This window comes from Camarhynchus parvulus, chromosome 17, assembly GCF_901933205.1.
Source record: "Camarhynchus parvulus chromosome 17, STF_HiC, whole genome shotgun sequence".
In the NCBI taxonomy this organism is placed as follows: Eukaryota; Metazoa; Chordata; class Aves; order Passeriformes; family Thraupidae; genus Camarhynchus; species Camarhynchus parvulus.
The window spans coordinates 2,305,462-2,317,208 of NC_044587.1; the positions used below are offsets into that span (position 1 = coordinate 2,305,462).

General features: G+C 49.9%; 1 protein-coding gene across 1 annotated transcript; it reads right to left on the minus strand.

Annotated features, from left to right (window-relative positions):
- Window positions 1-2,969: 2,969 nt before the first annotated feature.
- On the minus strand, window positions 2,970-7,315 carry TMEM250 (transmembrane protein 250). Its single transcript, XM_030961416.1, has 3 exons — window positions 7,203-7,315; window positions 5,884-6,039; window positions 2,970-3,624 (listed from the first exon to the last, which is right to left on the minus strand). The coding sequence occupies exon 3, from the start codon at window positions 3,510-3,512 to the stop codon at window positions 3,093-3,095; it is 420 nt and encodes a 139-aa protein (XP_030817276.1). The 5' UTR covers window positions 3,513-3,624; window positions 5,884-6,039; window positions 7,203-7,315; the 3' UTR covers window positions 2,970-3,092.
- Window positions 7,316-11,747: the final 4,432 nt, after the last annotated feature.

The following is an 11,747-nucleotide window of genomic DNA, read 5'->3' on the forward strand; positions in this document are numbered from 1 at the left end:
CCTGGGGATGTTGTGAGGTTTAATTAGCTCCAGTTGGAAAAGGCTTTGAAGAGGAAAAGTGCCAAATATTGCTCCACTCAGGTAGAGCTAAAATGTCTAAATTATTACATCATAAAACAAATAATTTGAAAATTAATTCCTCTTCCTTGCCAGTGTGACTTCACAGGGACTTCACTTCCCCAGTGTGCTGGTAGGATCACACCACCAAGGCGTCCAAGTGCTGGTAATGACCAAAAATCAGAGATTTTTCAACATCATGGTGCTTAAGGCCACCTCAATTATTTAATTTTGGGGTTGCCTAACTCTGTCTGCCACAGGAGATCCTCAGGGCACTCTCAGTGCAGGTACCTGGCCACCTTTGGAGATCTGGGGAGTCCCTGAGCTAAAGCAGCTCAGCCCCAGGGCCTCTCTGGAGGAACATCTGGGCACTTGGCACAGGTTATTTTTTGTCATTTAACAAGGACACGTCCTTCTTCCTCAGAACACAGGGCCAGTGGAAATCTGAGCAGCCAACATGGGTTTATTGAGGGGAGGTGTAAAAGTGAGGCTCAACTTCCTGCTCACCAAGGACGTGATAACACCCCGAGGCTCCCAAGATGGGATTTTAATGCTCTGTGACACCGAGGTTTTGCTCAGCATCAGTCACTTACCCACATCTACACTTGGCAAGGGTCTCTGAGCCCCCAGGAGTGACCTTGTGAGGCTCCGGCTCCAGATCCCCCCACGGCAGCTGCTCAGCAGGGACAGCTCAAAAAAGGCTCACTCAGGCTGTCATATTTATGGAATAAAGCAGTTGGCTCGCAGTCAAATTACAAGTGATGAAAAAGGTTGTGAGACTCCTTGTACCCACCAGCTCCTTTGTTCCTTGACCAAATTAGCGCTGGAAGAACCACCTGCTATTCATGTGTTAATCGCATGATCGCTGCTCCCTTTGCAGGCGCACACACATCAAAGCCGCCCGTGTCACCCTGTTCCTGTGGGGGTTTTCAAAGAACACCGTGAAACCAGAGAAGTTCACGACCTGCCGACAGCCCAGGCCTTTATCTCCTCAAACCACCCCAGGTTTGGCCAGGCAGTTGAGTGTGTCCATCACTGAGGACCAGGCAGGCGCGGGACCACAAATCACCACAAAATCACCGCAAAATCACCACTTTTTTACCCGAGGAGCGCTGAAATTCAGCCACTTCCAGGTGAAACCAGGTCCCACCGCGCAAGGAGGATCCCAGCTGCTCTGCCAGGGCTGTTTGCTGTGGGCTGTGAGAGGTTTTCTGTAGGAGATGTGGATTACAGCCTCCGGAGAGCCTCCCCAGCCCGCGGTGCTCGGGGCTGGCAGCTGCGCTGGGCAGGGCAGCGCCGGGCTGGGCGTTCCTGGGACTCCCTGCACACACAGCGAGCTGCAGCTCACCCCTACAGGACACCCAGCAGCTCCGAACAAGCCCAGAAAAGGCTCTGGGGAGCTCTCTGTTGGGAGGAAAGTTCCAGACACCAGTTTGTGACAGATGCTGATGCTGCATCTTAGCTGCAGAAAGAGCCTTTGCCTCTCCTGGGGCTAATCTAAAGTTCACACCAGCGTGGCCATTATTTATTCAGCTCTGCTGTTCAGCTGCATTATCTGTAACACTCCATAATGAGAGAGTTTTGGGGAGTGCTTCAGTTTTGGGCTCCACATAGAAATTTCTCTATTTTCTATCCACAAGCCTCCAAACTAAAAGTCTGCACCACTCACAAGCTGAAATGGGAAGGATCTTCCCCTGTGTGCAACTGGAACTCACAGCTCTGACCAAGGAGGTGACAAAAAACCAGTTATGTAATTTCACTTTTGCTTATTTCCCTATGACTGACCCCGAAGATTTTGTGGAGGGAGGGAAAAAGTTTCTGCGTAATTTTTACCAACTTGTTTTCAAACAGTTCCTTAAAGAATGCGGGGAAAAAGGCAATATTCCATCATAAGGCAAAACAAACAAACAAAAGCAGAATAAAAATAAACTTTAGGCCAGCTTCTGGGCTCCATAAATAGAGTTACTTAACTGACTGCACAGTGACATCTTAGATCAAGACCAGTAGAACTAAGCTTAAAATTCAAGTGCCTTTTGGAGCTGAGGGTAACCCTCTGCAGTGACCCTCCCTCTCCCTGCTGCAGAGGCAGAACAATTTGTGTCATTTCAGGGAACAATTATTGCCAGCTCAGACTGCACTCAGCTTCCCATCTCTCCTAGGTAAGACAGTCTCACCTCATTGTGCTCCCTGATACAGAAGAACCTCTGTGAGAAAGCTGGAACGAATCAGTTCAGGGGAAAGCACAAGCAAACGCCAGGATCTGAACACTGAGGATCATTGCAATGGGTCCCCCTTAATCACTGCAAAATGAGAACATATCTGCCGTGACTGGGAATTTCAGGAGCACATGATAGCAAGCCCTGCTCCCATCCCTCCTGTGGATTTGTGCTGTTAGGGAAAGATTCAATTACTCAGCACTAAATGCCTGAAAAGGACAAAGCCACTCAAAGCTACATAATCACCTTAAAGTGGATGAAACAGGAGTGGGGCAAATGTATGTCTTGCATACATCTAAAAATAAAAGAGGAAAAAAAAATCCCTACAGTCTGTTGAATTTTGGGCCCAAATTCTTATTTGGAATATACAAAACAAAAACCTACAAGAAAGATACTTATTACATGCCTGAGGCATTAAGGAACATTTTTAGGAAAATGGTAAGGATGGATTAAGCGTGGAGTGCAAAATTATCTGGCTTCTGTCCTCCAGATAAATCCTGCCTTTTTCATGGCCACAGAAATACAGGAATAGGAGCGAAATAGGTTCTTACAGATTAGAAGAAACTTTACACTAACTTGCACCGTGCAAAGAATAAAACACCCAGTCAAGTGTTGCACTTTGATAATCAAAATGGCACCTCGACCATCAAAGAGATACAAATTCCAGAGACAAGCATGTTAATTTATCCACAAAAATTACCACTGCGAAATAAATTAATTTATATTAAAAAAAAAAAAAAAAAAGAAAGAAGAGGATGTTGACACATTTCGGGGCTGGAAGAAAAGTCACCTCCTGATCCCACATGCGCTTGGTTTTATTTACATATCCACAAAGACCATGAAACACCAGCCCAGCCCCCCCACCAGCAGCATGGTCACATGGATCCCGTAGATGAGCAGTTCATTCATGAGGCTGAAGTCCACCCTCCTCCTCCCCAGCAGCAGCAGGATGATGGAGAGTTTGTACTGGAAGCGCAGGAAGATGCGGATGCCGAGGTACTGAAGGCAAAACAAGATCGACAGAGCCACCCAGAGGATGGAGGTGAAGAGGCTGCAGCTGAAGTACAGCAGGAAGCGGATGAAGCCGTACATCCATCGCGACTTGAGATAGATGTCGAAGTTGTTGTACTTGGTGCGCACCAGGTGCGCGCTGCGCACGGGGCCGCAGGCGGAGTGCAGGCAGGTGGTGTGCGGGCCGTGGAACGAGCGCACCCGCCGCGGAATGGGGATCACCGGCATCGGGCCCCGCCCCGCGCTGCCCGCCCCAGGCCACCCCCGGGGCACATATCAGGCGGCAGCGGGACAGCCTGGCACGGCTAACCCTGGGCTGGACGGCCGCCGAGGGACACACCTGCGGGGAGGAACAGCGAGCAGCTTGGTTTGGTGCTGAGAGATAGCGCAGGCAAGAGACATTTTCTCTAAATAACACAGACAATACAAAGTTTCAGTTGTCCTGAAGCTGCTGAATAGAGCAGCTTATCCCAGCTGGAATAGAGCAACTTATCCCAGCCAATTTCAGTATCAGCACACCCTTACAACTGCCTTCCAAACCTCAGCTTCTTCCCTTAAAACATCTTTGTTTTGAAGAAGAAACGATAGAAAGTTTTGGTTCTCCTGAAGCTGCTCAATAGAGCAACTTATCCCAGCCGATTTCAGTATCAGCACACCCTTTCCAAACCTCAGCTTCTTCCCTTAAAACATCTTTGTTTTGAAGAAGAATCTCTGTGAGAAAGCTGGAGCAAATAAATTCAGGGGAAAGTAGAAGCAAATGCCAGGATCTGAACACTGAGGATAGCTGCAATGGGTCCCCCTTAATCACTGCAAAATAAGAACATATTTGCCTTCTCTTTGCTTCTTATTCCCCACACAAACACACTCTATTTCCGTGCCACATTCCAAATAAATTCCCCAGCCAGCACCAGTTGTAGCCTGTTATAAACTTTATCTCACGCTCACAATTACCAGGCCTCTCCTCAAGCATGAATTTTTAAGCCCATGAAGAATCTAAAAAGAATCCAGCACTCAGCAATATATGGATTCCAGCTTGTGATCCATGCTGGGAACAATTGGGGAGCTGCTACTCAATGCCAGTGTTAAGGCAGCAAAGAGGTTTGGTCTGAAATTATCTTGGCTAATTCATAGATCTTTCCTAATCTAACAGCCACCCTCGAGAGCCCACCCACCTGAGCAGTAATATTCATGTGAGAACAGCAATATTAATGTGTTTGCATGGGGTCACATTTCCTTTAAAAGAAAAACAAAAAAAAAGAATTCTCTGAGCACTTTCGCAAGTGGATTCCAGAATTCCAGATTTGTGCTCATTTCCAAACTTGGCAAAGCTTCACCAAATAAACAAACTGAAAATAATGGAAGGTCTGGGAAGAACAATGAGGCAATCATGTTTTTCACACTCCACAGGATGCACCTCCCCTGGCTCAGGCCAGCCCTGTGCTCTCACTGTCACTGCAAGGCAGGGCCAGGCAGCCTTTCAAAGGCATCCACCAGTTTATTCCTCCCCTTGGGGACCTGCAGAGATAAGTGAAATTATCTTGATCTTCTGCAGTGTTTAGGATTTATAATCCTAACATCCTTCCACACACCCATTGTTGTTGTGTGAGTGATGAGCAGGAGCCTCTGAGCTGCTCTCTGCTTCACCCCAGGCTTCTGATGGGCCAAATTCCGGGAATTATGAAATGACAATGCACTCATCAGATAATGCTGGAAAACAACTGGGACTTCCCCAGACTCCTTGCACACCCAAGTGTTCAGATCCAGGCAGATCTTTCCTTTGTTGAACCCCAAATCTGGCTGTTCTTAAAATTAAAACTAATTCAAGAATTACTCCAAGAATTCTTTAGTTTTGTTACTAACAGAACTAACCACAGAGCAAATGGTAAAGCTGCAGGAAATTGCAGTTTTGATACCAAAATCCTTCTCTGATTCAATGTGTATCAGTGAGGAAGTCTCTGCCCTCTTTCCTGCCTCAAATTCCATGGAAATGGAAATTTCAGCTCTGATCTCTCTGCTCAGCCCCACGTTCCAATTCCTTTTTGCCTTTACAGAAATGTGAGGCAGTACTGGCTCTACATGGATGAGGGAGCACCAAAAATGAGTAAGGGCTAAATTATGATGTAAGGAATTTAGGAAACCAAGGGCTCTCCTCAATCATCACAGACAGTCTCATAATTTTGGGTGCCTCTTGCCCTATTTCCTGTCTGGAGCCAGGAAATGCCAGTCAGAAAATGTGGAGTTTGCAAGGCACAGGAACTGCTCAGACTCTGAACCAACCCTGCCTAAACCCATCCCAGTTCTGCAGCATGTGACCCCCCACACTTCCCACATGATGGCTCTGAGCTGCTCACAGTTGGCTCTCAGAGATATTTTTGGAAGACTAAAGCAAGACAGGTCAAAAATCCCATTTTTGGCATTCCATTCCTGACGATTCAGCCTCTCCTTGCAACTTCCCTCACAAACTTTTCCAGCAAACTCTGGCACAGTTGCTGTGCCCACCCTGGGAACAAACAGCCTCTGGTGGGTTCCTGCTCTTTGGATGAACTCAAAGATCAGCACTGCAACACCGGGAGGACAAAACAAACTCTGAATTTTTTACATTTTAGGGGTGCTGCCATCCAGCTCGCTGCCGTTCTGGGATGCCACTGAATCCCCGGAACAAAAGAGTGAAGTTTTCCTGTGACACCTTCTAGGAAGAGCGACAGAAACTGCTGAGGTGCTTCACAAACTCACAACTCGCTGCACAGGAGCTGATCTAAAAGACAAAACAGCACAATCATTTTCAATTTGTGCACTGACATTCCCACAATTCAGGCCTCTCCTCAAGCATGAATTTTCAAGCCCATGAAGACCCTAAAAAGAGCCCAGCACTCAGCAATACATGGATTCCAGCTTGTAATCCTTGCTGGGAACAATCAGGGAGCTGCTACTTAATGGCAGGACAGAAAATCTTGTGCTGGTCACCTTCCCCTGCCACAGACTGCTCTGGGGCACGTGGAACACCATGCAGGGAGCACAGAGTTTCCAAACTGAATATGGAACAGCAGATCCTGCCCTGGCAGGGTGGCAGGGCCTGGCACAGGGTGTCCAGAGCAGCTGTGGGTGCCCCTGGATCCCTGGCAGTGCCCAAGGGCAGGCTGGGCAGGGTTTGGAGCAGCGTGGGACAGTGGAAGTGTCCCTGCCCATGGAGGGGGTGGGATGGGGTGAGTTTTTAATTCCCTTCCAACCCCAAACTTGCAGTGATTCTGTGATTATCCCCCAGCCTGGATTTCACCCGTGGTGCCCACACAAAGCTCCGGACACCCCTTCCATCATTTTGGGGCCGCCTGGGTCATTCCGGGGCACCATCCCCAGCTCCGAGGCTTCCACCGCGAGGCACCCCCGGCACCACGCACCGGGAGGCCTCCCCGGCCGTTACAAACGCCCAGAACTCTCCGTTTCCCGGAGTTTCCCGTCCCTCTCCGTTACAGGGGGCTGGGCGGCGAGCAGGGCACGGGCATCTCCGCGCACACCGGGCAGGACCCGCCGGGCTCGGGGCACTCCCGGCGCACACCGGCGGCTCCGACCCGCCCGCAGCTGCCGGGACCCTCCGGCGGGCCCCGAGCGCGCCGGGAGGAGCCGCACGGGATGGGGACAATGACAAATAAAGGTGAGAGCCGAGGGACGAGCGCCGGGAGGGGCGGAAACGCCGACTCCGCCTACCCCGCACCGAGCCCGACCGGCGGGAGCTGCCGAGGGAGCCCGGCCTGGCCTTCCCCGGCAGCCCCGCACGGCCGCGATTCCCCCCGGGAAACGGGGATCTCCGGGCCCGGCGGGCACTGACCGAGCGCTGCCGCACCGCCGGGCCCCGGGCGGAGCTCCCGCCGCCGCAGGGCGAGGCCCGGCCCCGCCGCCCACCGGGCCGTGCCCCGCACTCACCGTGGTGCCCATGGCCGCGCCGGGCCCGGGCGGAGCGAGGCCCGGGCCGCCGGGCGCCCGCTCTGCGCATGTGCGGGGGCGGCTCCGGTTCCTCCGGTTCCGGCGGCGGCGGCGGGCGGGGAGCGGCGGCGCGCGGTGATGGCGTCATCGCGCCGCGCCACGGCCGGAAGTGGCGGGGACGCGTTGCCTTGGCAACCGGGGGCGGCAGGGCCTGGTCACACCGGAGGGGTCACACCGGGGATCACACCACGGATTACACCGGGGGTCACACCAGGGGTCACACCGGAGGGGTCACTGCAAGGGTCACTCTGGTGGGGTCACACCGGGGTTCACACCGTGGATTACACAGAGGAGGTCACACGGGGGGTCACACCGGGGTCACACCAGTGTAACCAGAGTGGCAGTCCAGAGCTGTCCAGAGAGTCCCCAAAGACCCAAAATGTTCCTAAAAACCAAAACAGGTGGAGAAAAATTCAAAGAAATATGAAGGGAAGGAAGAGAACTTCCTCCCTGCTGTTTCCCCTTAGATTGAATCAGGAATTCTTCTCCATAAACTTTGGCCTTGGCTCCCTGCCCTGCTTTCTGTCTGGGCAGTGCCACGGTGGACAAACATTAAATAATAATAACTTGGGCCATCTGTCACCTCTCAGAGCTGCTGCTCTGCACAGGCCAAACCCTCCCGGTGTCCCGGAGCTCCTGCCGGGCCCTTCCCCTGCCCTGCAGGGCAGTTTGATCCTGAAACACCAGAGGGAATTTAGATAAGGGAATTCTGGGGAGCTCTCCTGGGAAATTGGCATCTCCACGTCCCCCAGGCCCTTCCTGTGGCAGGAGAAGGGGATGTGAGGAGCTGATAAATTTCCCCGGTAGCTTGGAACTGGGAGCAGCTGTTTGGTGACTTGGAGAAGCAGCAGAGCCACCCACATTCCATTTATTCCCTCTGCCATTCCTTGGGACTGGAGCCATAACCCAGAGATGGGAATTTCAGCCCAAGCAGCAAAATTATGAGGGCATTTGGTTGTTCTTGCCTTGGGGAATCACGAAGGTGCTGTTGAATGGAACTGCTGCACTGGGGGCTCCTGGTGTCCTGCTGGGGTCCTTTGGGTGGGAAAAGTCTTTCCTACCCTCCAGAAAACCCCAGGGAGTTCCACTGAGTGACCCCACAACCCAAACACGTGTGTGCACCACTGCCAAGGCTGACCCTTCCAGGTTTTTAGGTCAGGGTGACCTTCAGCTCAAGGCCAGGTCTCATGGAAGGTGTCCCTGCCCCTGGAATGAGAGGAGGTTTTCAGCCCCTTCCAGCCCAAACCATTCCTTGATTCTGTGCCAAAAACCAGCACAGCCCTGTTCAATTCCCAATTTTTGACCTCTGTGCTACTGAAATGCACAGAAAACCAGCACAGCCCCATTCAGTTCTCAGTTTTTGACCTCCGTGCTGCTGAAATGCTTCATAAACAAGGGAGTGCCCCGGGGTCAGCAGGAATGGCAGCTTTGACATTCAGGGAGATCAGACCCTGAAGGAGGGCTCGGAGCTGAGCCCGCACGGACCCCGCCCACAGCCCTCAGGGCTGTATTTCTTCCCCGTGCTAATTTTCCTAAAGACACAACTCATATTCCTGTTGATTGAACAGTTTTGTGCTGACAGCGTTGGAGATTTGTGGTGGAACTCATCACCAGCCCCGAGAGCGGCCCATCCGTCCCCGTCAGCGCCGCCGGCCAGGCCTCGGGTGTTTTATGGCCCTCTCTGAAGACAAACATACACATTTATATGTCACTTGTTGCAATATAAATGCTAACTTGTACTCCTTTCAAAACTTTTAATGAATTGTGCACATTTCGCAAGATTTATAGCGAGAAGCGGACGGCTCAAAATATTGCTTTGAACATATTTGTCACTTTGGCAACAGAACAAAAAAATCTGGAAGATACTGCCTTTAGAAATAAATCATAAATATGTGTGCCTTAAAAGAGTTTATTTTGGTCATTAATAGTTGATGCTCCCTCCCCCACCCGGTGCAGGATTTAAAGTTAAATTATGCAAAATCAAAAACAAACCTTATAATACTTAATCAAACATGCATAAAACTGTCAGGGCCAAATAAATTCTCTCAATTAACTTGCTTCAGATTGTGATTGCATTTACTAATTTAATCAACACTAGAATAATTTGGAGACTGGGTAATGATGAATTGCTGTGGTGCTGCACGTGAAGGGCCGCTGAGGTGTATGCTGAGGCAGGAATGCAAGAAATGCCTTTGAGGCAGAGGGCAAAAAACTGCAGCTGAGTTGCCACATTCATTTTATAATGAAAAGATCTTTTTCTGCCCATTTGGAGGGGGATTTTTGCCAGCAAACACCCGTCATGGACAGCCCTTGTGTGGATGGATGGCTCCAGTGTTAGCCCATGGAGTCAATCTCATTTCAGCCTGAGATGAGTGAAGGAGTCAAACCTGCAGAGCTGTTCCCTCCCTATTTTTGAGTCATTTTGTGAGTGTGATCTTTCCCTGGGGCACTGACCTCCAGCCCTGCTGCCTTCAGCCTGCTCAGGTCGTTTAGGCTGGAGCTGGAGTAACAGCCCTGCAATATTGAGATGTCCTTTAGCTCAGTCCTTTTGCACTTTGAATGGATCTGCACTTGCAATAAAATGGGCCTGACCCCTGCCTAGGAAAGCTTTCAATACCATTACTTATGGAGAGCTAAACATTACACTTCTGCAGGCGTAAGCAAGGTTTTATGGAGAGGTTCTCATTACAGGTTCATGTGAAGGAGGCTTTAAGGTGTATTCAACCCTATAAAATACCTGAACCTCAGGAAAATCACACCCATACTTGGTCTTTAACCTTTCCACACCTGTTTTACAAAAAATAACAATGTCCACCTAGCTGCTGGGGGAATGAACTCATTGCAAGACTTTCCTCCTCTATCTCTGGAAAATATGCTTTCCACATTCTAACTGACCATTTTGGCCACTTTTTATTTGAAATGGAGATTGTGCTTTATAAATATCTGGCACTCAGCACCATTTGGTCCCCAGCATAAATTGGTAAATCAAAATCCTTATGCTCAAGAGAATGTCCAGAAAAATCGTTAACAAGTTTCCCTGGGTGACCCAGAAACAATTACTTCCCCAGCAATTCCATAGCCATGTAGACATCCGTAATTCTTCAGGGTTTAAAGATAATAAAGTGTTAACATGGTGTTTTTCAAGTATTCACTGCTGCCTTCCAGTCATATCCACAAGCACCATTCAAAACCAGCAGCATCTTAAACTCCCTTGGGTTTTGCTGAGCAAAAAAACCCAACAAATGAAGGAATTAACTCTTTCCTTTTCCTTAAAGGAGATTTAGGGTTGAGTCTGGCCCTTAAATTTTAAATGTAACCAATCTTCCCTGCAAATATAAAGTGCAGAACTTATGAAATAATTTTTCCTTATTTCTTCTTTCCAGATCTCATCCTATGGCTGGAAATGTCAGCTTGAATCAGTTTGAGGAGATTTACATGTGGTAAATAATAATGCAGCCTATTAGCCTAACCAAATAAAAAGACATGTAGCAGAAAGTGGAACTAATTCCCAGTTCTGCAGCCCTGGAGCATCACTCCCAGCTCCCCAGGGAGCAGAGTTTTGGGGTGTTATTTGGGGTTTGGCAACTTTGCATCCCGAGGGAGTGAGGGATGTAGAGAGCAGCAAGCCCTGCACTGAGCACCGTGCAGGCTGGGGAGCAGCAGTGCCAGCACAGATGGTTGGGTTGTGGAGCTCAGCAAGGCCAGGCTGCCGTGTCCCTGCAGGAATCCTCCTCCTGGAAGGGTTTTATGGATATATATTTTACAGGTGACTTGCAAAATATAAAACTAGAGCAGTCTGCAGTTTCTAAAGAAATAAATGATTGGTGTGAGGCTCGGTGAGACAGTAATGTTTGATGTATTCCATCTACGTGACACCTCAGGCTGCTTTTGGGCATAATAATCTGCTGCTGCCAGCCTCTGCTGCTCTGAAAACAAACCAGGGGATGCTCAGGGGCTGGGGGCTGCCTGCTTCCCCTCTGCCCCAGAAAACTGCTCCCTCCCTGCTGCAGGGATCAGGACAGGGAGGGAAAGTCTGGTGTCAGCGTGGGTGGGATCCCAGAGAACCCTCAAAAAGGTTGATGCACGTAAAAAATGTGTGTTGTCCTATAGCAGGGACACTTGACTACCCCCAAAGACAGAGCCTTGCTGGGCTGGCTGTTCTCTCCACCTCTGGAAAATGGGAAGGTGGTTATTTTAAAGATGCTGGAGTCATGGAAAGATTCCTGCTGGCCTGTGGGGGCTGGAGCAGGAGCCAGCTGCACACATATGGTGAGTGAGTAACTGTCTCTAAAACAAATGAAAATAGAATGGGATGCTTTGCCAGGGACAGAATTCCTGCCAAAGCTTGTTGCTGCATCATGTTGGCGAGTCCTGATCTGGCTGCTGTCAGAAACTGCTTATTATGCAGAAAACTCTTGAGGAGAAGTGTCATTATTGCCTTCTGTTCCTTTGTAGGCTGGGTCTAATTTAAGCAGGAGGCAGTAG